The 24,730-nt window shown below is 52.4% G+C and overlaps 1 protein-coding gene across 1 annotated transcript; it reads left to right on the top strand.

Moving 5' to 3' along the window:
• The first annotated feature begins 804 nt into the window (after positions 1-804).
• LOC138923683 (ral guanine nucleotide dissociation stimulator-like) lies at positions 805-15,951 on the top strand. Its single transcript, XM_070264118.1, has 17 exons — positions 805-928; positions 4,913-5,100; positions 5,502-5,612; positions 7,308-7,418; positions 8,289-8,482; positions 9,084-9,191; positions 9,856-10,046; positions 10,193-10,497; positions 11,270-11,485; positions 11,852-11,955; positions 12,471-12,540; positions 13,310-13,378; positions 13,832-13,906; positions 14,481-14,507; positions 14,879-15,000; positions 15,204-15,307; positions 15,647-15,951. The coding sequence occupies exons 1-17, from the start codon at positions 805-807 to the stop codon at positions 15,706-15,708; spliced, it is 2,181 nt and encodes a 726-aa protein (XP_070120219.1). The 3' UTR covers positions 15,709-15,951.
• The last annotated feature ends 8,779 nt before the right edge of the window (positions 15,952-24,730 follow it).

The raw sequence follows: 24,730 nt of genomic DNA, 5'->3' as shown, positions 1-24,730 counted from the left end.
AGCATGTTAGGGTGTTGGTTCCGGTGAGAAAAGGTAAGACCTACCTGGGACGTGAATGAACAGAAGGAATGCATTGAGGAGCAATCTGTAAGTGCAATTGGTGTTACTGGCAGGGGAGGGAGGAGGAGCTGAGAGATATGCTGGCTTCGACTTGGACGAGCACAGCATTGGGTGGTGGTTCCACTGGGAGCAAAGGCAACAGATGATACTGAGTTCAGGACTCTGATCTGGTCTCAGGCCAGCTCTCAGTGATGGCCATCTCTCTCCCTCTCTTCTTGCAGCCAAGGGGCACGACCTGAAGGCCCTCACACTCAGTTCCACTCTCTACAACATCCAGTATTTGACAGACATGAGCAAGGGCTCAGCCACTTTGAACTCCACTGAGAGAGGCCTGCAGCCCCTAATGAGACCCTGGTGTCAGCAGCTCCTGGCTGGATGAGTCCCAGCCAGCCGCACCCCACCTGCTGTCTCTCCTGCTCATCCTCCTCCTGCCTCCTCCCCTGCTTGGATCCTTGTCCAAGAAGAGCAGCCTGGGCCCCTTGTCTTGGGCTGTAGACTGATCTCCCTCAGGGAAGTCCCTTTTCTGAGCATTTGAGAGTCATGGACACTTTCGGTGACCACCCCAGTTTTCACTCTTCCCACTGACTGCCAATTTGCTCCTCCCTCCCTCTGGTCCCCATTATCAGAGGATTCAGGACATCTCTCTAGAGTCCCCACATTCCTCTCTTCTCGGGCCTGCAGAGGAAGGGGCAGCCTCCAGCATGGAAGCTGTCTGCACCTACCACCCTGACCCCATGGCTCATGATGGAGAGTGTGACAGAGACCCCATGTGACAGAGAGCAGCATTCCTGGGTGCTGAACCAGCTGATCCACCCTGTCACCCCGAGAGGCCTCTACTCCCTGCTCAGAGATGGCCTTTTTGTCAGTGGTGAGTGTTCATGCTGAGCTGGATTGACAGTGATCATTACTTATGCCTGTTCTGCTTTATTTCCTCTCTAACAAGTCAGCCCAGGTTCTGAGTGGGGGACACAGAAACCGCATATGTAAAAAATTTCAACTTACAAATGGAGACTATGTAAATGGATTTGTTGATCCCAATAAAAAAAAAATGTGAACTATCTCACTATTAATTTTTATATAGATTGCCTGGACTAATGGTAATATCTTGGTTATAATGGGTTTAAATATACCATTAAAATTAGTTTCACTTGTTTATTTTTACTTTTTTAAATGTGAGTATTTAAAAAAAGTTTAAATTTCATAAGATAGAGTGTGAAATTCTACTGTTGGACACACTGTTCAAGACATGAAAATAAAGCCCAGAGAAAGTGGTTAGGGACAATTTTTCCAAGGAAAGGGGTCAATCTGACCCACGTGGCAAGATGCAGAAAACAGTCTCATACACACATACATACACACACACACACACTTAGAAAGCAAGACCAACATCATCATAGAGTTGAACCACTACTTCTCAAGTGGCAAGAGGTTGCAGTCCTACATTGTTCTAAGTGGATGAACCTCAGGAAAGGAGCCAGGAGTCAAGAAAATTTACCAATCAGGAAGATCTAAAACCAGAGAGTAAAGGTCAGGATCTTTTGTGAAGTTCCCAGCGGTGGATTCTGTTAGAGACTCAATACGTTAGTGAGAACTTTGCAAGAAGCGTTGTTACAGAACTCACCTATCCTTTCCTATGTAAAAATACACAAGTTTTGTAAAGAATACTAGCTCCTGCCAATCAACGAAAAGATGGTAGAACACGAATATCCCCCTTGTAAATCACTCCTGGATTAGTGAGCCAGTCAGGGAACAGATGACAGTGGATTGAGTTGGACCTCATTAGGCTGATTCTGACTTCATGACCATCCTGTGGATTGTCTCATGCCAGGACCTCTAAAACATGCTGCCCCCGCCACTCTTTTGCCACCAAGGTCCACCAACCAGACCTTGCTGACAAATGCCCTGGCTGGGCCCCTTCTGACCACACCTGGAGGACTCTCCCAAAATCCTACTCCGTCATGGTGCTCTTCCACCCGCCACTGGCCAGGGAGGCATTTCCTCCAAGGCTGACACTCTGTGTGCCCAGCTCTGGGAATGACACATCTCCCTCAAGTGAAGAAAAGGATCTGAGTTCAGAGCCTGTGGGCTGCAGCCATTAGGACAAGGCCTGGGGTTTGCTGCCAGACAGAAGAGAACCTGTGGCAGGTGTGGGTCCCAGGGTTCAAGAAGCCCCTGTGATTCCTGGATAGAATCCCAGAAGACGATGCATGACAGAGGAGGGATGCTTGGGTGTGATTGTGCTTGGGAATGTCCATAGGGAGGCGGATGTGCCATTGGTAATGCCTTCAACAGTGTTGTTCATTCATCGATTACTCCTGTCTCAGGTAGTGCTGTCTACATCCTTCCAGCCCCTAGTCTCCCGTCTGGAGCAAGCAGACAGCGTCAGAAGAACATTTACATTTCATTCATAATGTATGCGTACAGGGCATGCAATGTGCTGGATGTTGCAAGTGTTTTGAAACATTAACTCCTTTAGCGCTCTCCATGTCCTCACAAATTAGGTACGCTTATCCTTCTTGCCAACAACAGATGAAGAAACTGAGGCACCAATGAGGTAAGTACTTTGCCCTCTACCAATATCTAGGAAGTGATTGAGCTGGAATTTGAACATAAGTTGTTGCTCCATATTCTCTGCTCTTAACCATGTTCTTTGCTCCCTATGACTTCACACCATGAAGACGTTGGCTCAGTGTATCCATTTTCTTGTTACACCCGGTAGCCCCACTCTTTGATCTCTGTCTGAAAAAGATGCTATTTGCATCAAAACTGTTGCACATACACAACCAAAATGACTTCTCCCCATATCCCATGTCCTGGAAAATGCATAGAGAACATTTCAAAACATTTCTTGCCCAGGCTGGGAGTGCTTCTGGGAAATCCCACTGTTCCTGTAAGAAGCCAAGGGCAGGCTTGGAGCTGTGTCTCAGGGGAAAGGTGAGCTCAGGAGTTACTATGGGGTTACAAAATGGATGGGGGGCCTCAGCAGGAATTGATTTCAGGATCTGGCGGTGTTTCAAGCTGGGTGCTAATTTTCAGGCTTTGGGTGTAGGGACTGGTGCTGCATTCCAGGGAGAGGGGAGTCTCCCTGTGTTCTTGGGGAAACCAGACCCTTGAAAGCAAGGGAATGAGAATTTCCTTTCACAATGGACTTGGGAGGGGAAACATTCAGCCCAGAAGAGAGTCATGATCCTGAGGAAACCGGAAGAAGCTGCCTCCTCGTCCGCCAAGCAGAAAGCCCTCCTTCATGGACTCACTTTATCCAGATGAGACCAAGAAGGAGGACATGATGAGATGCCCTTGCAGGTGGGAGACCTGTGACAGTGGAGCCTGTGCCTGGGAGGCTCTGAAAGGCATCATAGGGGTCACATTTGCTGTGAGCAGGGTGCCAGATGAGAGGCACACCTGCCTGTGTCTGGGAACAGTTTGAGTGTCAGGGAGAAGGCACCGCTGGCGCAGAGGCTCACAGGAAGAAGTGGGTCTGACCAGACAATGTCAGAAAGATGGCGGTGTCGCTGGAAGGAACCTGAGAAGAGAGAGGAGGGTAGATGGGGACAGGCAGGGCCAGAGGGCAGGAACTGGCAGACTGTGCTTTTCCTGTCGCTCTCTGATGACACTGCTCTAAGACATTGCACCTAGAAAATACAAATCCTTAACATCTCACAAAGTGTGTGTGCCAGGAATGGGGCACAGCTTAGCTGGGTGCCTCCGCCTCAAGGTCTCTGTGAAGCAGGGGCTGCGGCTATATTGCAGCTCGACTTGTGGAGGGTTTGCTCCCAAGTTCACTCACATGCATGTTGACGGGGTTTGTTTGGACTGAAAGTCTGAGTTCCTGCCTGTCTGTTGGCCGATCATTCCCTCCGTTCTTTCCTATGGAACATCTTCATAGGACAACTGAAAACATGCACACTTGCTCCCCCAGTTCCAGAGATATAAGATGCAGACAGAGAGAGAGATGGAAACAGAAGGAGGGAAAGAGGGAGGGGACTAAAGCCAATGAGTAAGAAGGAAGGGCCAGACTTTTTGTTCTTAACCCTGGGTTGCAGGCCATCCCATCACCTTGGCTGCATTCTATTCAGAAGCCAGTTCCTGACCACTTGTGGTTCCACAAGGACGTGCACAGCAGAAGACAGTGAGCACCGGGAGCCATGGTGGAGGCTGCCCACCACATAGGCCGATACGAGGCACTTGGGTCTGATTCTAAGTCAAACAGGAGACCGTGTAAGGTTCATGCCAGTGAATGGAAATATCTGAATTTCCGCTAATTTCCACCTCTTAAAGGTGCAGACCTGGAAATGAGGCCCAGAGGGGCAGTGACTTTCTCAAGGTCACACAGCTGGAACCCAGGCCTGTTTTGAGGGGTACTCCACACTACATCCCACCCCCTCTTGTCATTCTTTCATCTCTAATTGTGTGCATCAGACACATGCAAACCAGACCACAAGTGTTGTTGCTATTGTCTCTTCTACACCTGAGGACGTCCTGAGGGAGATATTTCTGGCCTCGTCCCCATCGTGCAGGTTGGGTGATTGAGGAGGCCCTGGGAGGCCCATTGGCATTTCCAGGACACAGAGCTTGTAGGAAAAAAGAGGTCGGAACTCAGCTGCATGTCCTCAAGCTGGAGCCCTGGTTCCATCTCAAGGTCCTGTGTGGGGATCTGTGCTGGCTATTTGTGTACAGTTCTGGAGGTGACATGGGCAAGGAGGGTGAGCAGCCAAGATCCCAGAGAGGTTTTCGGTGGGTGTGATTGAAGGAAGGGGCCCAGGTAAGGGAACCTTGAGGAAGTGACCTCACTTCCTTGGAGACAGACCCCAACAGAACTTAGCACACTGGTCTCCAGGCGCCCACATTCTAGACATAGCATCCTATCGAGCCCACTTGAGTGGCGACACTGAAGACAAGAGGATGTTCTCCTGCTGTCTCCCGAGTTGTGCAGGCTCTGGCTTCAGGAAAGCCAAGAAAAAGAGCCTTTTCAGTCACTATAGACACTGGCTTGGCCCTCACCTGCACCACCTCTGTCCAATTGGCAGGAGGAGCCCTCAGGTAACACAGGGCCGGCCATCTGGGTTAGGCCAAAACTGGATGCCACCCCCACACCCCTTTGAGCCTACTTGTGTGTCGGAGGGGAGTGAGTGAGGGACGGTGGGGCTGAGCGGGGACCCACCCTGGGTAGAAGCTGTTTGCTCGGTGTTGGAAGCCTGTCAGTGTGTCATGTTCCCAGCCTAGGTGGTGGCTAGCAGGATGGGAGAGTGAGTGCTGGGGACCAAGCTCCTCTACCCATAAGTTAGTCCCGAGCCCTCTGGGTGTCATCTCATCCCCTCCCTGGCTGGACGTCTACGTAGATGCTGCTGTGTACATGATCTGTGCCAGGGTTTCCTCCTGTGGCCAAGTCGAGGCAGGCCCCTCAGACCTCCTGGCCCAGCTCTCAGGCACTGTCTTTGCAGAAATGCATGCAGGAGGCGGTTGAAGAGCTGGCGGATGGCTTTGGGTACTCCATCTCCCTGGACAGGGTGCAGCTCCACCCCACCAACAATAGTGACCAGGGCTGCTCTGAGGTGAGAGTGGGCACAGAGGGGTCTTCCCACCCAGAACCCTGAGATGACCAGGGCCGGCCCAGAATCCAAATTCAAACTCAGGTTCTCCTGCCTGTCCTTGGCCGATCATTCCCTCCGTTCTCTCCTATGGAGCCTCTACACAGGGCAACTGAAAACATACACACTTGCTCCCCTAGTTCCAGAGATATATGATGCAGAGAGAGCGAGAGATGGAAACATGAGGAGGGAAAGAGGGAGGGGGCTGAAGAAAATAAGAAGGAAGGGCCAGGCTTTTTGTTCTTCACCCTGGGTTGCGTGCCGTCCCATCACCTTGGCTGCATTCTGTTCAGAAGCCAGTTCCTGACCACTGTGTGTTCCACAAGGACGTGCACAGCAGAAGACAGTGAGCACCAGGAGCCATGGTGGAGGCTGCCCACCACATAGGCCGACACGAGGCACTTGGTTTTGATTCTAAGTCAAACAGGAGACCGTGCAAGGTTTCATGCCAGTGAATGGAAATATCTGAATTTCCGCTAATTTCCACCTCTTAAAGGTGCAGACCTGGAAACGGGGCCCAGAGGGACAGTGACTTTCTCAAGGTCACACAGCTGGAACCCAGGCCTGTTTTGAGGGGTACTCCACACTACATCCCACCCCTTCTTGTCATTCTTTCATCTCTAAGTGTGTGCATCAGACACATTGCAAACCAGACCACAGGTGTTGTTGCTATTGTCTCTTCTACACCTGAGGACGTCCTGAGGGAGATATTTCTGGCCTCGTCCCCATCGTGCAGGTTGGGTGATTGAGGAGGCCCTGGGAGGCACAATGGCGTTTCCAGGACACAGAGCTTGTAGGAAAAAAGAGGTCGGAACTCAGCTGCATGTCCTCAAGCTGGAACCGTGGTTCCATCTCAAGGTCCTGTGTGGGGCGCTGTGATGGGTATTTGTGTGCAGTTATGGAGGTGACATGGGCAAGGAGGGTGAGCAGCCAAGATCCCAGAGAGGTTTTGGGTGGGTGTGATTGAAGAAGGGGCCCAGGTAAGGGCACCCAGAGGAAGTGACCTCACTTCCTTGGAGACAGACCCCAACAGAACTTAGCACACTGGTCTCCAGGCGCCCTCATTCTAGACATAGCATCCTATCGAGCCCACTTGAGTGGAGATGTTCAAGAGAACAGCATGTTTTCCTGTTGTCTCCTGAGTTGTGCAGGCTCTGGCTTCAGGAAAGCCAAGAAAAAGAGCCTTTTCAGTCACTATAGACACTGGCTTGGCCCTCACCTGCACCACCTCTGGTCATTTGTCAGGAGGAGCCCTCAGGTAACACAGGGCCGGCCATCTGGGTTAGGCCAAAACTGGATGCCACCCCCACACCCCTTTGAGCCTACTTGTGTGTCGGAGGGGAGTGAGTGAGGGACAGCGGGGCTGAGCGGGGACCGACCCTTGGTAGGAGCTGTTTGCTCGGTGTTGGAAGCCTGGCAGTGTGTCATGTTCCAAGTCTAGGTGGTGGCTAGCAGGATGGGAGAGTGGGTGCTGGGAACCAAACTCCTCTACCCATAGGTTAGTCCCGAGCCATCCAGGTGTCATCTCATTCCCTCCCTGGCTGGAGGTCTATGCAAATGCTGCTTGGTACCTGATCTGTGCTGGGGTTTCCTCCTGTGGCCAAGTCGAGGCAGGCCTCTGAGACCTCCCGGCCCGCCTCTCGGGCACTGTCTTTGCAGAGCTGCACGCAGGAGGTGGTCGAAGAGCTGGCAGATGGCTTTGGGTACTCCATCTCCCTGGACAGGGACCAGCTGCACCGCACCATCATCAATAACCAGGGCTGCTCTGAGGTGAGAGTGGGCACAGAGGGGTCTTCCCACCCAGAACCCTGAGATGACCAGGGCCAGCCCAGAATCCAACCTCAAACTGCCGTTCTCCTGGGACCCGAACAGGGCTGTCCCCCATGAGTGTCCCACAGTCCCATTCCCAAAGGAATCTGGACTCCCGCTTCTCCCCACCAGCTGCATAGGAGGGTAGGAGGGCACTCTTTGCATTTCCCTAGGAAGATTAGACAAAACGTTGATGTCGTTGTCACTTTCCAATAGGCCCTGAGTATCTTTGAATTTTGCCTTTTTTGGAAAATGGAACCTTGATAATGAGGGTCTCCAAACTCCCTTTAATGTAAGAGAGATAACCATCAGCGTGTTTTGGAAGTCAAAGGGATTCTCAGAGTGTGTCACTGCCCTGTACACTGTTTCCAGACCTGGGAGGGGTGAGGTGGCCACATAACATTTCCCTCCAGGTCAGGGTCTGATGAAGCCTCAGGCAGTTAGAGGGGATGTCCCTCAGCCCTCACTTTGGGCGGTTCTCAGCTCTGACCCACAGGGCCTAGAGAAGCCACTTGGCATGCCAAAGCCTCTGTTCTCCTCTCTAGAGAGGGGTGTCTGTTGAGGATTCACTGGGCTGGCGCTCTTCACAGAGGGAGCTCTGTTGTCCCTCGGCGAGCAAATGGCCTCGAGGGAGATCAATGTGGAATCCTTCGCAGGACAAAAGTCAGATTGCACTGTGAGAGCCCAGAACCTTGCTGAGTTGGGACCCCTGTCTCTCCTGTCGCAGATGTCTGGGAGGGGCTAGGAGTTCCTGGGTCAGCTGCAGACCTCGATAATCCTGGTGGTTCGCAGTGGTGACCCTGACTCTGTGTCCCTCCTCGTCCCACCCAGAGTGAAGATGAGTCCACTCTGTCTGTCACTGAGGCCTGCAGGATGCGTGCCCTCCAGGCAGGCATGATGCAGAGGCTCTCAGAGTCTGTGCTGCCAGCCTTCCCCAGCAGAGTCCTCTGCAGTGTCATCACCTCCCTCCGCAGCTACTCAGGCTCCAGCACAGCCCACCAGGTGCTGGACCAGCTGTTTCCCAGGTGACTGCCCGCCTCCTCCTCAGCACAGTGGTGACTCTGCCCACTGCCAGCTGTGTGTCTTGTCTTCGGAATGTCACCACATCTCTCTGAGCCTGAGTTGGCTCCTCTGAAATGTGGGGTGGCAGAGGATGAACTTGCTAGGCTTCTCCCAGGGATGAATGGGATCAGGCCTCCAGGTGCTGCCCTGGTGCCCGGCTCTGCAGAGAGGGTGGTGGGCCATGCTGTGGTTGCTGGTGGTGATTATTTCTCTGTCCCCCACGGAAAGTAGTCTTCCTCTCCCTTCACTGGCTTGTGGCTTTTTGAGTTTGGAAAAGCACCTGGAGAGCACCCTGTCAAGGAGTTTGAGATGCCATCCAGCTGGTCCTGGTGCTTGTCTTTGGTGTAGCCATTTAGGGATCTCTGGGGCCCCAGAGGGGCCCCAGGCCTACTCAGACACCTGGGGTGGTTCTGGTTGGAGTTCATTTAACAATGTCTATGAAGGGCGTACTGTGTGCAGGGCATCTGGACACACTAAGTGTCACTCAGTGAATGAAGCAGACAGCCTCCCTGGGCCTCCCCTCTATTCTGAGAGTCAGACAGTCACACTTGACATCATTCACAGGTCCCATCTACCCTCCATCCTGGGAGATGCCCTCATCCCCTTTGGGACACATGGAGGCAGCTTGGCCCATTGCTTGCGGGATGCTGGAGGACAGCACCACCTCCCAAAGTGAGTGGTCTTTGGGTCGAGAAGGACGGCCTCCTGTCTCTAGCAAACAGGGTGCGGGGAGAGGATGGAGGCTGTGGCCGGGTCAGGCCTGGGAGAACCCTGCATCTCACCCATCTTGTTATTCCCATGGGAGGGCTGAGTTCTGGTGGCTTCCACTCCGGCAGGACTGGACTCAAAGAGAGCTATGCATGGGTCCCAGGCCCCCTGAGAACCGGAAGGGAGGCTGGGCTGAGTTGCCTCCTAGAGACCCAATCCCAGCAGAGTCCCAGCTCCTTCTGCCTCCCTTTCTCCACATCCACCCCTTGTGAGCGCCACCACCAGGTCCATAGTAGGAGGTGTGTGAGCAAGCTGCTCACAGATCTGCTGGAGTCTTCATTCCAGTGGCCCATTTGCATGGAGGGCTGGGGTGGGCTGAGTCCAGACCCTTGGGGAGGAGAGTGTCGGTGGGAACAAGAGATTCTCACAGACTCTGTGTTCAGCCTGCTGGATGAGCAGGCCTGCCACAGCCAGGACAGCCAGCCAGGCCTCAGGGCTGGGATGGGCCCCTCCTCTGGAGGGGGAGGGGATGGCACAGGGGCCCAGATGCTAACAAGAGTGCCTTGGGCGGGCAGTGTTTAAGGAAAGGCCGGGCCACTGACTCTCTGGCCCATCTGCTTCCCCGCAGTGCTATCTATTTCCTGCTGGGAACCTGGCTGGGCCAAGGGCAGGATTGCAGGGAGCCCGTACAGTTTCCATGCTGGACCCTGCAGCTGGCCACTCTGCACATCAGCTTTGGTGGCTCACATGGGGAGGGCCATGCCTACCTTCTGCCACGCCACCTGGAGCACCTCAAGGCCATTGAGGCCGAACGGAAAGGTGAGGGGACTGGAGTCTGAGAAGACTGTCTGTGTTGAGGTTCATGGGCTAGAGTTCCCTTAGAGGCAGTGGAGTCCTTCCTGTCTTTGGAAAGGCAGAGAAACTGTCAGGTGTGTGGGTGAAACTTTCTCCTTATCCTGTTGCAGAGCCAGCTCCAAAGCTCCTGCCACACCCAGAGCCAGAGCCAGAGCCAGAACCAGCCCCTGGGCTAGAGCCATCTCCAGCTCCAGCCCCACCACCCGTGGCAGAGTTTGAGCCAGCGTCACCTGCATCGGACCCTACAGGGCTGGAGGAAGGGGCACCATTAACTTCAGCCCCAGTGCCAGCTCCTGAACTAGAGCCCACTGGACCCTGGGCTGTGACCACCGAAAACCAGCTGAGGGAGGAGAAGCCAAACATCTTGGATTTCCCTCCCCGGCTGGTGGCAGAGCAGCTGACAAGGATGGAGGCGGTGAGTAGCGGGGCTTGCAGGGCAGGGGGGCCCTGCCTTCCTGTGCCATGAGCTGCCCCACACCTGCCATTCCCTGATCCAAAATGTGATGATCTGGGTCCACATTCCTGCTCCCCCGTTACCAACACTGCGACTTGGGCATTTTCTTAACCCCAAGCGCTTGCTGTCCCCACGTGCACAGCAGAGCCGGACACTAAGGGCACCTGCTGCACGGGGTGGCTGTGCCGATGAATGAGGTGGAACAGAGAGGAAGTTGGGCAGGGTCTGGCCCTTTGGTGCAGGAGGGAGCTCACTGAAGTGCTGCCAGGTCCTTGGACCGATCACGCGTGTGCCCAGGGGGCCTTCAAATCCTCAGCACACATCAGGCATGTGATGTGTACTGACTCCAGCGGAGACAATCACACAAAGCCGGTGCTTCTCCCTGCCTCGGGGGAATGTGCATGGGAATGGGGAGTGGGACCCGAGGGGCACTGAGATGGGTGGAAGATGTCCCTTGGGGTGGGCCGGTGAGGGCTGTTTTCCGGAGCCTGTAGGAAGTGAGATGGGGCTGGGAGCAAATGCCCTCCCTTCTGCACAGCACTGTGTCCCGGGTCATCTTGTGCTGACACCTTCAGTGGACACAGACAAAACCCAGGGAATCCCACACACCTCAGAGATCACATCCTCTGTTTCCTGAGCTCCTGCTCTGTCCTCAACCCGCCTGGGACTGTGGAGGACCATGGATGCCGAGCTGGGGTGAGGCAGTGCTGGCAACACTCTGAATCTTCCTCAGGAGCTGTTCAAGAAATTGGTGCCTGCCCACTGCCTGGGCTCCATCTGGTCCCAGCGAGACCGCAGGGACCACAAGTACCTGGCACCCACCATCTGTGACACTGTGGCACACACAAACACCTTGGCCAACAGTGTCATCGCTACGTGCCTCGGGGCCCTGGGCATGACAGCGCAGGACAGGGCCAGGATGGTGGAGCTGTGGATTCATGTGGCCGAGGTAAGTCATGGGAGGCCCATGGAGGCCCTGTCTGGAGTCATGGGAATTGCCTCTTGTTTCTCAGCTGTCGATATTGAAGTGTGTGGTCTGAGTCCCTGCACTGGCCCTAGACACTCCTGCCAGGGCCACACTGACCTTGACTTGAGGTCCTGGTGGTGGCAAGCTCACTTCCTTCCTGTGCTCCTTCCTTGTGTTCAGCTAAAAATCCTTGTGCCTGGCAGTGTTACTCCTCAGGTCCCAGGTGTGCCCTCCCTGGGTTTCCTGGGCATCTGTCTCATCCAGGACAGGAGAAGTCCATGAGGGGACAGAATCCAGAGCTGGAGAGCTCCAGCCCCCACTCACAGCTCAATCTCTTCCCTTCCCTAGGGGTGCCTAGGCCTCAGAAATTTCGCATCCTTCCACACGATCCTTTCTGCTCTGCAAAGCCCTGCCATTAAGCGTCTCAAAGACACCTGGGGACAAGTGTCCAGGTGAGTACGCTGCTCTCCATCCAAGCACCACGAGGGGGAGGTGGACCCTGCACCTGGCATTGGCTCGCCATGGCCCCTGCAGTCAGCTGAGACCACCTGGGAGACAGCGAATGCCTGGGACACGGACTGATCTGGTTCCTGGGTCCCTGAGCCTCTCAGGGAACCTTAGGCCAGCGGTTCTGCCCAGGAACTCATTTCCTTCAATATCAGATCCTGACTTGAGCCCAGTTGGAGATTCTCAAGTGTTTCCTTTGCAGCAACAGAAATCTCCATCCAACTGAAACCAAGAGTGTTCCAAACAGATCTGTGTGGTAGATATGGGAATGGAGGCCCCAGGTGACAACAGGAGAGGCCCCTCCCCAGTCCCATGGGGACCTCGGGGCTCAGAGCAACCCAGTGAAGTCCCTCATCCAGGCCCCAGGCTGTTTGGGTCTTCTGGGATCTCAAACAAATGGGATTTGCCCTTCAACCACCCCATAATCTTTCTTTCTTTCTTTCTTTCCCCACTCCCCCAGGGAGAGATCCTACACCTTTAAGAAGTGGTGCAGGGGACAGCAGCACGTGAGCAAGAGACTGTTCCTGAAGGTAACCTGGGGCTGGAGATCTGGGAGGAGGGGTGCGCGAGGGCCCGGGAACATCCTGAGGGCATCCTAGGAAGTGAGGCTATGGTAAGGCCATCCTGGGGTTCAGAGACCCCTGTCGGTGGGACAGGAAGGAGATGCCACACGGCCACCACCAACACCCTCTGCCCTCTCCCTCCATGTCTCAGTTTGGCTATTGTTGGGACACACTCTGGGAGTGCAGAGGTCAGGACCATGGTCAGTGGTGGGGCAGGGCGAGGGGTGAAGGCAGCGGGGACAGGGACTCTTGCTGGGACAGAGAGTGGCCTCTCCTCAGTGGGTCCTTGAGCAAGTCTCTGCCCCTCTGTGGGCCTCAGTCTCCTCCTCTGGGAAATGGAGGGAGATGACGTGGTGCAGGCCTCACGGCGGGGTGATACCCTCCAAGGGAGGACAGGAATGGGAGGAGATTTGTGCTGGTTCCTCCTCGAGAGCTGAGGGGAGAGCGGTGATGACAGTCAGATGACACGGAGTCCTCAGGAGAGCCCTGGAGGCAGGTGGAGTTCTCCCCACTCTTTCCTGATGAGGAAAGAGTCTCAGGGAGGCCTGGACAGGCCCAAGGTCACACAGGAGTGAGTCCTGGAGCCAGGACTGGTCTAGAATCAGAGCACCCAGGAGGTGGGAACAGCATAGGCAGCAGGGGACTGGAGCCAGATGGCCAGGGTCTGAGGTCAGGGGCCTTGGGGGACATGTGGAAGGGAGCAGGGCCTCTCTGACCCTGTCCTTGGCACTGACAGGAGGCGACCTCCGTGTTGGCCACTGCACAGAGGGGCCGTCATAGAGCCCGGGAGAGGCGGCGGCAGCAGGTGAGGGTGCCTCGGGGGGAGGTGCCCAGGAGTCAGAGGAGAGGGTGCTCCCCCTCCCAGCTAGAGGCCTGCCCCAGGAGAGGGGCCTTCCTCCTCCAGCGCATCTGCTGGGGCTGCCGAGCCTGAAGTGCCTGCACTGGCAGTGAGCAGGAGGAGGCCTGGAAGGGCTGGGAGCAGGATGGTTTTGGGGTGGGGAGGGGAAAGGGCCACACCCCCTGGGATTGGCCCACAGCCAGCCCTGGGACGTGACTGGGGGAGTTTGGTGTTCCTGGAGGGGAGGGGAGGAGGGCATTGTGTTTGGTGGGTGCTCCTGAGGGTCCTAGGCTACTGTATGTGGGGCAGGCAGGTGGTGTACAGGGGTGGGCAGGTGGCTGGGGTAAGGGGTTTCAGGGGAGGGTTCATGGGGGCACCTGAGTGCTGGAACTCATCACCATCCCCACCTTGATGGAGCAGGGTGTCATCCCCTCCCTGGAGATGATCTTCAGTTACCTGGAGCTGCTGCATGATGAGACGGATTATTATGTGGAGGTGAGTGAGCCTGGAGGTGGGGCCCTGGGATCAGGCTCCTGAGGGTTTGGGAGGAGAGAGTCCTGCTTGAGACCTGAGCTCTCACACTTGGAAAGGTCCTCTGCAGAGCCTCCCAGCCTCCTGTGGAAGCCAGGGCATCAGGCCCATCTCAGCAATGAGTGATGGGAGGCTCTGCCTAGGCCGCCATCCAGGCTCCCTGGGCTGCTGAGGCTCAGAGCTGCCTGGCTGTGTGGCCACAGGAGGTGGTGTCTGAGCTGGACTCAGCCTCTCCCTCTGGCCCTGCCCATGAGGGAAGAGAAGTCGGGCCCCTCCCAGTCAGGAAGCACATCAGTGGCTGAGCTGTCCCTTCCTGCCTGAGGCCTCAGTCTCCCCATGTGTCATCAGAGAGCGTTAGATTACAAGGTCTCAGCTCCTCTGCCCCAAGGTCTTGAGCCCAGAGCCTGGCCCAGGTCCAAGTCCGGTCTCTGGAAGGGCCTGCCCACTGGCAGCAGTGCAACACTGGAAGGGGTGGGATGGGGGCTAGTTCTGGGCTAAGGGGGCTGTTTCTGATGGACTTCGGCTGTCTGTCTTCCAGGGGAAGGTGCTCAGCTGTCGGAATGAGGTAAGGAGCTGCGGCCTCACTGTGGTGAGCGTGGGTGTGTCGGAATCAGAGAGCCCCCCTTTCATAACAAGCCCTCTAGCTCAATCCCTGGGGTCGGACATTTATTTGCAGAGTTCGATATACAGAGCTGGGGGTCCTATGGCGTTGGCGGGTAGGGGAAGGGCTGGCATCAATGACCCCTTCCTGGTAGAGGATCTATTTCAGGCCAACTGTGAGAACAGGCACGTCCTGACTGGATTTGCAGGGAAGGAGAGTTCCCAAGTTGGCAAAGGCCCCACACTGGCTCCTTGTCCCCCTCCTCACCCCCTCCAAGAGCCCTGCAGGGTCCCCCACCCAGGCCATGTCTCCATCCTGTCCTTCCTCTGTCCCAGGAATTCAAATTCATCAAGGACATCGAGCTGGTCCAGAAGGCTGCAAATCTGTACACCCTGCAGCCCGATGAGCACTTTGGGGCCTGGTTCCAGGCCGTGGAGCCCCTGAGTGAGGAGGCGAGGTGAGGCGGGGCAGGAGTTGGGTGAGGGCAGGGCAGACTCTCTCTGCAGACCAGCTCGTGTCCATGGCCATGGCTCCCTGGTCAGCCTCAGATCTGGCTGCATGGTGACCTCTGGGGCCCTGGGACTCCATCTGCTGAGAGGCTCTGGGAGGCACAGCTCAGGTGTGGCTCCTGGGAGCCAACAACTCCACTCTGTCCTGTAGCTACAGCCTGTCCTGTCAGCTGGAGCCACGATACCAGTGGACCAGAAAGATTCGACTCTTCTTCAAAGATAAGAAGAGCCACTCATCTTCCCGCCCAGGGCTGAGTGAGTGTCTGGACTGGCAGTGGCTGAATCCAGGGGCTCAGTACAGATTCAGGCCAAGTCTGGGCCAGGGAGTCGGACAGCTGTAGTGCTGGGGCCCCAGCTCCACCGCTGAGCAGTCCTGTCACGGGCGATTCCCCTCGCATTTCTGGGACTGGTTTGTTCCTCTGTGAAGTGGGTGACACTAAATATCAGCCCCTGTGTCGGGGACAGATGGGGTGCGTTGGCTGACTGAGCACTCAGCACTGGGGCTGGGGCACAGGGTACAGTGGGTGCGGGGAGTGGGGAGAGTATGCTGCGTTTCTGGGGGAGGCCCCCTAGGAAATTCCTCTCTCTATCCAGACACCAGGCCCCCAAAAAAGAGCCCAGTCGTGGTGGCAGATGACGCTCCTGAGACCAGCTGAACTACAGCAGGGACACAGCGGGGACACTCAGGTGCATGGGGCCACCTCTCAGATGCTGATGTGAATGAAAACTTTGTGATCCATTTCCTGGGGTCCCTGAAGGCAACAAGGGAGTGGATGACACCCCCATCTCCCTCACACATTTTCCCCAGCGCCTATTTCCCTCTTTGGAGGGGCCATGTTTTTGTTGTCAATGATAAATGCTAAGTTTGGGTATTCTATTAAATTTCTGTTTTTTTCTCAGCCTGGGAGTGGACATGTGGTTCTTTCGCTCTCTGTGCTCATGAAAATGATATCCAGAATCTCACATTCCTCCTTGAATTCAGAAACCTCGCAGAGTCCTCAGCTCAGGGCATGTGGTGAAGAGAGAAGTGCCAGTGTCGTCCCTGGCTGCTGAAGGACAGTCCCGTGTTCCCCTCACTCAGAGGACAGGATCATTGCAGTGTGGTTCACCTGGTCCTGGAGCAGAAGCGGCCCCTCCGATCTCCTGGGGCTGAGACGTTGGAGGGACTTTCTCTGGCAGAACAACAGTCACGGAAACGGGGGTGTCCTTAAAAGTAGCACTTGCTTGGGGCCAGCCCAGTGGCGCAGCGGTTCAGTTCCCATGGTCCCCTTTGGCTGCTTGAGGTACGCTGGTACAGATCCCCAGTGCGGACCTAAGCATCCCTTGTACAGCCACGCTGTGGCAGGTATCCCGCATATAAAGTAGAGGAAGATGGGCACGGATGTTAGCTCAGGGTCAGTCTTCCTCAGCAAAAATAGGAGGATTGGCTGCAGATGTTAGCTCAGACCTGACCTTCCTCAATAGCCAAAAAGCTGTCTCTGGCCTGTGCCTAGCACAATTCCTGCCCAGGACCGTGGCTGCCTTGCTGCACTTGGAGGACAAGGGAACATTTTCCCAGTTCCTCTTGCCCAAATGAGGAACTTGTTTTCTGATTCAGCCCCTGGAATTGCATCCACTGTAAGTGGGGAAAATCCTGTAAAACCTCAAAATGTGCACGTGGAGAGGGCGAGGCTGGAGGAAGGTCCTGTGCAAAGGGACTAAGGGTAGGCAGGACTCTCCCTCTCTGGGCCCCTCTAGGGTCTCCCTGTTTCCCTTTGACCTGGGCTTGGTCCTCCTGGAATTCGGGTCCTTGACTCTGATTCCCACTTCCTGCTTATTTTCTCTCCAAGGGGAAAGATTGGGGAGGCAGCTTTTAGCGCCACAGCCGGGTCTCCCTCCACGAACCTGGTGCTCCCTGTGAACTAGGATTTTCAGCATCCCTGCACTTCCGCATGCAATTCTTTCTTAGGGCAGAAATTCCCTAGATGCCCCTAGCCTTTCTGTGAGGTCCATCGTGGCCACTCCTTCCAGGCTGGACCTGATGGATCCCAGGGGAGCTCTGGTTTTCCAGGATAACAGACCATCATCCTGACCAGGAATGACCCCACAGTGTTCCTTGCTGCCCAGGGTGACCTCTGGGCCTGTGTGGTTCTCAGGTCCATGGTCTTGGACAATCACCAGTTTACACACTCTGGTGTAATTTGACTGGCTTTTCCTAAAGTGGTAGCTGGGCCCGAGCCCATGAAGCACGCAGCCCCTGGGGTGACTGGGGTCATTTCCACAGTCTTGTGCTGTGGTTCTGTCATCGAGGTGTGAACCTTTCCTGTTGGGAAGTTGGAAAGATGAGGCCTAAGAAAGGTGTGAGTTGGGGGTCCTGCAGGCAATGCCACCAAACTAATGTTCTGTGGATGTGCATGGACACAGCCTCACCAAGTATAATCCGGAAATGCTCCCCATGTGGGTGTCCAACAGACACTGGTCTGGCTCAACCGGAGAACCCGCCTGAGAACCAACAGCTAAAGGGTGACCACCCGGCCTTTTGAGCCTCATCCCCAGGAAACACCATGTAAACAAGGACCAGATGAATCGCTTGTCACTTCTGAGTTATCCCCTCCTTCCTGATCACTGCAAGTGTCACTCAGACACTCGGCAGGCCGGACTCTGCCAGGGAGGCCGTCTCAGGACAGCCAGAAGCTGAGGATAAATCCTGGTTCCCGGCAGCACAGGCCCTTGCTGATGCAGCACAGCCACCCAGGAAAGAGACTTGCCAGAGGAAGGTGGGGAAGGCTGTGCTGTCCCTCCAGGGAGAAAGAGTTGTGGCAGGTCCCAGGGCTAGTCCAGGGCCAGGATGAAGGCACGAGTGTGCCAAGAGTGTCTCCTCCAGGACTGGGATGCTCCTGAGAGCCGACCCGGCAGGTAGCAACATTCAGTAAGTCACGTGGGTACAGCTGTGACAGAGAAGGGACAATTTATCCCATCTTTGGGTTTCCAAATTGGGGATTGTTTGCTGAAGTCTGTGAGTAAAGCAGTTAGAAAATCTGGATGACAGGTTTATTTTTGAAGGAAAGTATGAGTTACCAAAACTGGCTTCCTAAGAGCTAACTAAAGGGAAGAGAAAATAACAATGTGAATCTCTTGAAATCCCTCAGGTGCATATAGTGTCAGAGAGAAATCGTCAGAATATTTGAGGAACTGGAAAGCTGGGTTCTGTTTAAACTGTTGCTGGTGTAAGGTGGGGATGGGTGCTTGCATCTCGTCTTCCAGTGTAAGTGAAAACAAGATCACATTAGGAGTGAACTCAGTCTTTCCAAAGTGGTGTAAGACATGGGTGTACTCCTCACTCACGTCCCTCAAGAGTATCTTGCCACGTGGAGCATTCATTGATGCATCTTCCATTTACAGGAGCTAACAAAAAATCTGCCCCATTGACAGCCATACCATCCAGCTAAGTTCCACCTCACCCCACTCACAGTGCCCCGCAAGCCTCTCTTGGTGATCTGTCTCATCACAGTGAGGGATTCATGCCAGAGTATTCCAGAACCCTGGGAACCATATTCATACCACCTCCAATTGCCAAGACAGGAGGGTCTCTGAATGGGAAATCTGACTCTCAAACACTGCCTTTCCCTTGGCTCACCTTAGGATTTCTCCCTGAATGACATGATTGGCCCATTCACCCGACTGCTGCCCCCTCGGTTTTGGTGGCTCTGGAAGAGGTACCAAGATGTACTGGCCTTTCCTTCACCATTGAGGAGACCAATGAGAACCCTTCTTGACTCCTCAACCTGCCCTTAGGTTTTGATGTGTACACTGCCTGTCCCAGTGACCACAAGACCTTGGAGACCACTCTGAGTCTCCTTAGGGAATTGAACTCTCTCTAACTACAACCACCAGACTAGAGCAAAACTGGGGCCACTGTTTTAGGAACAACTTCAGCATTTGCAGCTAAGGTTGGAACACTTCTGGAGATCTACCAAAGCCCCTGGGTAAGGGGTCTGGATCCTGGAGAGAGAGATTCCGGTCTTCACCAATCAGTTCTCTCATCCAATCATAGGGAAAGGCAGAAGCTGTACGTATGTCATCCCAAGGACTTCTCAGTTTGTGAGATTATTAACTGGGTTGGGAAGGAAGATGATGGTGAAGGAGAAGTGCCATGGAAACATTGAGACTCAGCCCAGGGTCATGCTCAAGGCCAATGCATCCACCGCACTGCTCCTGGGAACATTGGCTGAGGACAGCTCACAGCTCTTTCCCTCACAGGACATGCCCACAGCATAGGGAACCACCTAACCTTAGGACACAGCCCTCTCGAGGGACAGCCAGAGGCCCATGTCTGGCTGATAAGGGAATAAGAAGCCTGGTCTCAATTTGGGACAACACCAAATGGCTGTCCCAGCTCCAGAGATCCTTGAGAGTTGGCAGAGACTCAGTGGCAACTGTCTTGGCCTTCAGCTTCTTCAACTATCCCCGCCTTGCTAACTTCCCATAGGGATATCTCCCCAGAACGCTTCCCTAAACCTTCCACATGGAATCCTCCCCCTCATAGTCTCTTTCCAGGGCCCCATCTGTGACAGGCAGCAATCGGGAGACATTAATGCTGAACACAGCAGCATGAGATTCGGCAAATACTGTTCTGGAAGAATGATCTGTTAGACAATCTGAGAGGGTAGGTCATTGTAATCTCCAGGATAACTTAGGTAATGCTCTGGTAATAAATGCAACAATTGAGAAATTCATGACTAAAGATGTATTTCTCCTCAGATTTACATCATACATTGATAGTTGAGGTGAAGGGACCCCTGGTTCCTAAGTCACGTGGGGCAAGGCTGATGGAGGCCCCACAATCTTGTTGGTACACCATCTGAAACTGATGCCTTCTTCAGTTGCCACTAAAGGGCAGAAAGAGCACCTAGGGTCTTACATATCCTCTTTTATTTTTTGGCTTAAAAGTGATGCCATTGGTCGGAAAGTGCCACATATCCTTTCCAAAACCAAGAGGTCTAGGAAACATAGTCTTCTGTGTGCCAGAGTGAAAGCAGAAGTGGATGCTGGCACCACACTGTCTTTCTTTTCACCAAAGGATATGATTGCTCTCCCTCTCACATAGAGAATTAACTCACCCTCTTTCCCAAGGAGGACATCTGAAGACCCGGTAGACTCAGAAACCCTAGCTGACCCTTGGGCTAATGGGACAAAGACTTCAGGGACCACACATGACAAAGAATACAGAACTCGCAGGAGTGGATCTGAAAATTCACTAAAGAAATGAACAAGGACTATTGTAATAAGCAGAAACAAGAAACCTGGGGATGGGGAGAACCTGGCATCCTCAATTGTCACATCATCCTATTCCAAATACTCAGTCTCCTGCAAGAAGTTGCAGGGCATACAAAGGGACAAAGAAGGATGGCTCATACAGAGGAAAACTATATGATTAGAAGGGGCCCTTGAGGAAGCACTGAGGGGTTTCTGCAGAAAATCTTGTCTGCTTGTTGCTATTCACATTCCTGTGCTGAGCCTATGTCTTCATAAGCTTGTCGCGGGGATGCTGAACAGCTCTGTTTCAGGGTAAGACAGAGTCAGAGGTCATGGATACCAGCACCTGATTTGTCTATTCTCTTCTGTCTTTCTCCATGACTATATCTACTGTCTCATCTTGCTTTACAAGCAAAACCTGGAAAACCTACCAAAGCAATTGTTTTTGGGTTTTTCTACCAATAGTACAGAAAATATGGCTGTTACTTTTGGTGCTGAAACTCAATTTTGTGGAGCAAATTTCAACCTGAATTTGAAGTTTGTTTAAAATATTTAAACATAGAATAACCATATGACCTGACCCTTCCACTCCTAGATATTTACCCCCTAAAATCGAACACAGGTATACAACCAACAATTTGTCTAGGAATATTCACATCAGCCCTGTGCGTAATAGTCCAAGGTGCAAGGTCCATCAACTGATGAAGGGAGAAACAAAAATGGGGACATCCATGCAATGGGATATGAATCAGCCATGGAAAGAAGTGAACTGCTGATGTGTGTATAATCTTTAAAAACATTATGCTAGTGAAAGAAGGCAGACACAAAAGGAGAAATCTTTATGTTTCTATAGATACAAAAAGCCCAGAAAAGGCAGATCAATAGATAGAATGTCCCTTCCTGGTTGCCAGAGGCTGGGCGTAGGGTGGAATGGGGAGCGACTGCTTAATTTGTATGGGGTTTCCTTTAGGATGATGAAATCTTGTGGTCCAGATAGCAGTGATGATTGCACAGCACTGGGAATGTCCTAAACCCCACTGAATTGTGGGTCATTCACCTTTTCACAGTGAATTTTACGTGACGTGAATTTTACCTTAATTTAAGAAAACATTACAGAGTTCATTAGCTCCCACAACAGACTGTCAAGAGCCCCTGTGGCTCAAGGATGAAAGGGCTCTATCAACAACCTCATGACTACTCCAGGAGTGGTAGATTTTCATTTTCTCTCATAGTGAGAGTGTTCTGTCCATTGTCACAAGACTATTCGATTCTTGGCCCCAAATGTCCAAAGACAGTGAGAGAAAATATGCCCTGTCATACCCCTTTTCACTAGACAGGGCTTTCCTTCCAGAAGCCCCAAGGGAACTTTCTGGGTCAGTGTTGCAATCCAGCCCATCACTAAGCTACACTTTGAGCAGTGACAGGATTGCATTCAATTCCTTCCCCACTGTTCTCAGGTAAGAAGAAAAGGTCATGTTTCCTGAGTCCATGAGATGGGAAACACCCAAACCAAACTTAGGTTCTAGCAAGGAGAAAGCCATCAGTACACAAATAACTCCCTGTTCTAGGATTTAATTTTCTTATTAATAGACTTTACTTTTTAGAATAATTTTAAGTTTACAGAAAAATTCAGCATGGGGCTGGCTCAGTGGCATAGTGGTTAAGTTTGTATGTTCCAGTTTGGTGGCCCGGGTGTCCCAGGGTTGATCCCGGGTGCAGACCTATGTACCACTGATGAAGCCATGCTGTGCTGGTGTGCCACATACAAAATATAGGAAGATTGGCACAGATGTTAGCTCAGCAGCAGTCTTCCTCAAGCAAAAAGAGGAAGATTAGCAATACATGTTAGCCCAGGGCCAATCTTCCCCAGCAAAATATATATATATATACAGCAGACAGCACAAGTTCCAATATTCTCCCTCATACCCCAGTTCACACACACTTTCCCTTGTCATCAATGTCTTGCATTTGTGAGATACATTGGTTATATTTGATGACTGATACAATATAAAGTAAACAACTTATATTAGGGTTCACTCTGTGTGTTTTATCTTTAATGGGCTTTGAAGAATGTATAAGGACATCTATCCACTGTTACAGTATCATACACCATAATTTCTCTGCTCTAAAATTCCTCTGTGCTCCTCCTATTCATTCCTCCCTCCCTCTGCCCAAGTCCCAGTAACTACTGAAGTTTTTACCATCTCCTTGGTTTTGCCTTCTCCAAAATGGCACATAATTGGAATCATACAGTGTGCAGCCTTTTCCAATTGGCTTCTTTTACTAAGAAATGTGCATTTAAGATTCCTCCATGTTTTTTTCTTGGCTTGATAATTCATTTCTTTTCTATTGCTGAATAATATTCCATTGTTTGAATAGACAACAGTTTGTTTATCCATTTACCTCTTGGAGGGCATCTTGTTTATTTGCCATCTTTTCCAATAATGAATAAAGCTGACATAAACATTCAACTGTAGGTTTTGTGTGGATATATGTTTTCAATTCATTCAAGTATGTACCAAGGAGTGAAATTGCTGGATCTTAGGGCAAGAATGTCTAGCTTTGTAAGACACTTCCAAACTCTCCTCCAAAGTGGCTGCACTGTCTTGCATTCCCAACAGCGATGGATGAAGTTTCCTGTTGCTCCATGTCCACCTCAGCATTTGCAGTTGTTAGTGTTCTGGGTTTTGGCCGTTCTAATAGGCCTGTACTTGCATCTGATTGTTATTTCTAATTTGCATTTCCCTGATGGCAAGGATGTTGAGCATCTTTCTGTGTGCTCATTTGCCATCTGTGTATGAAAGGGCAGAAACAGAATGGACTGCAGGAAAAGAGATGGCTGGGATGACAGGAAGGTGGAGGCAGAGATGATCTTCAGGGCTGACTAGGCACTGACTATGCCCTCTGTCAGATAAATTGTGGTCTACCTAACATTGAGTTTTGAGTGAAAACTCCATAGTATCTGGTTGTGCACACATATATCTTATTGAGGCTTGAGTTTTTATATATGTTTTTACTGAAAGATGCCGTAAGCCCTATGTATGAACAGGTTGCTGTACAGCAGGTGATGACGGTGTCAGAGATGATGAGAGTCTATCTTGAGTGGATGGTGTCTGCCATGCAAGCGGCATGTGTTGCCTATCACCAGAGGCAGAAACCCAAACACTTCTGCCACTGCGTCTTAGTATTGGAGTCTCCAAGGAAAACACAACGCAGCCAAGCACTGGGTGGAACAATGCTTTACTCACATAGAGGAGACAGAGCAAGATCAGCTTCAGTGGTAGGCATTGGTCCCCCATGGCCAGCGGGTTCCTCCTGGCAGCTGAGGCAGGGCAGCTGGCCTGCACACACCCCTCTCATGCCGTAGAAGAAAGAACCTGACCCCCTTTGCAAGGGACAAGTATAGCAGTGGAGTTGGCCAGCTGCCATGTGACGCCCAAGCTTAAGCAGAATGAAGGAGAACACATTGAGTCTGGAATGGGAAAAGATAGTCCCACAAGAGGTGACAAGTCCAGCACAGGCTGTGCAGACTCCTTACCTCTTGGTGAGGAAGTGTTCCCCACCCAAGACTCCTTCCTAAGTGGCCCAGTGAGGGTCCACAGACCACAGGCGCTGGATTGCCTCTCCCAGCAGTGTCAGTGGCAGCCAATGCCTCTCCCATTACGCATTTTCATTTTGCATTTGCCACCAGAGAGAGCCCTGAGAGGAGCTACATCTCTTTTATCTCTTGGAGGACACTTCATTCCTGAGAAGTTTCTGTATTCTTGGCTACATTGGGTTCATAATCTAATCATTTTTATATTTGTGTATGTAGCATGCGCAGTATCCCCTCTCTAATGTTCAGTTCACTTGCAACACTGGAGGCGCTTACTATTATATTTCTATTTTAGAGCTGAAGATTCTGAGGTCAGAAGAGACTACATAACATCTACGAAGTTATCACGTTTACTAAGTGCTGAAGCCATGTTACCAGGTCAGACAAGCTTCCTTCAGAGCTGACCTTTTAACCTCTAATGACTTCTTGTAGAAAAGAGAAGAGTAAATGCAAGTGCTTTCTCAAGATCATTGATTGCAGGAGTTCTTTGAAAAGAAAACAAAAAGCAATGCCTTCGTGTTAGGAAAAAAGCTTACAGCTCTCCTTTACCCGGTGTCTCATCTTAATTTTCACACGGAACACCTCACTTCACCAAATCTATGCGGGTTTTCCCTACACCAAGCAATTCCGTGGACACCAGCTGGGCATTCTACAATTTAACCTCATTCTGACACTCTGTAGCTGGAGATAGCGTCAGATCCCACTGGTTGAGGGCTCAGTCCCATGACACTGCCCCCTACTTCAGATGCCAATGGCAAGTGGTAGGTCCCCAGGTTACCCACATTTTCTGTCCAATTTAGCTACAAATCAGAGTTTACCACAACTTCCTCCTCAGGTTCGATTAATTT

The sequence above is a fragment of the Equus caballus genome, chromosome 3 (assembly GCF_041296265.1).
Source record: "Equus caballus isolate H_3958 breed thoroughbred chromosome 3, TB-T2T, whole genome shotgun sequence".
Taxonomy (NCBI): domain Eukaryota; kingdom Metazoa; phylum Chordata; class Mammalia; order Perissodactyla; family Equidae; genus Equus; species Equus caballus.
This window is presented reverse-complemented; position numbering and strand designations above follow the sequence as displayed.

What these genes read in the sequence shown, in the direction of transcription:
- LOC138923683 (XM_070264118.1), top strand. Translation starts at nt 805, where the DNA reads ATGGAGAGTGTGACAGAGACCCCATGTGACAGAGAGCAGCATTCCTGG. An exon ending in CTGGACCAGCTGTTTCCCAG is followed by an intron (nt 8,483 to 9,083) that starts GTGACTGCCCGC and finishes CATCATTCACAG; the next exon opens with GTCCCATCTACCCTCCATCC. An exon ending in ACCTGGGGACAAGTGTCCAG is followed by an intron (nt 11,956 to 12,470) that starts GTGAGTACGCTG and finishes CCACTCCCCCAG; the next exon opens with GGAGAGATCCTACACCTTTA.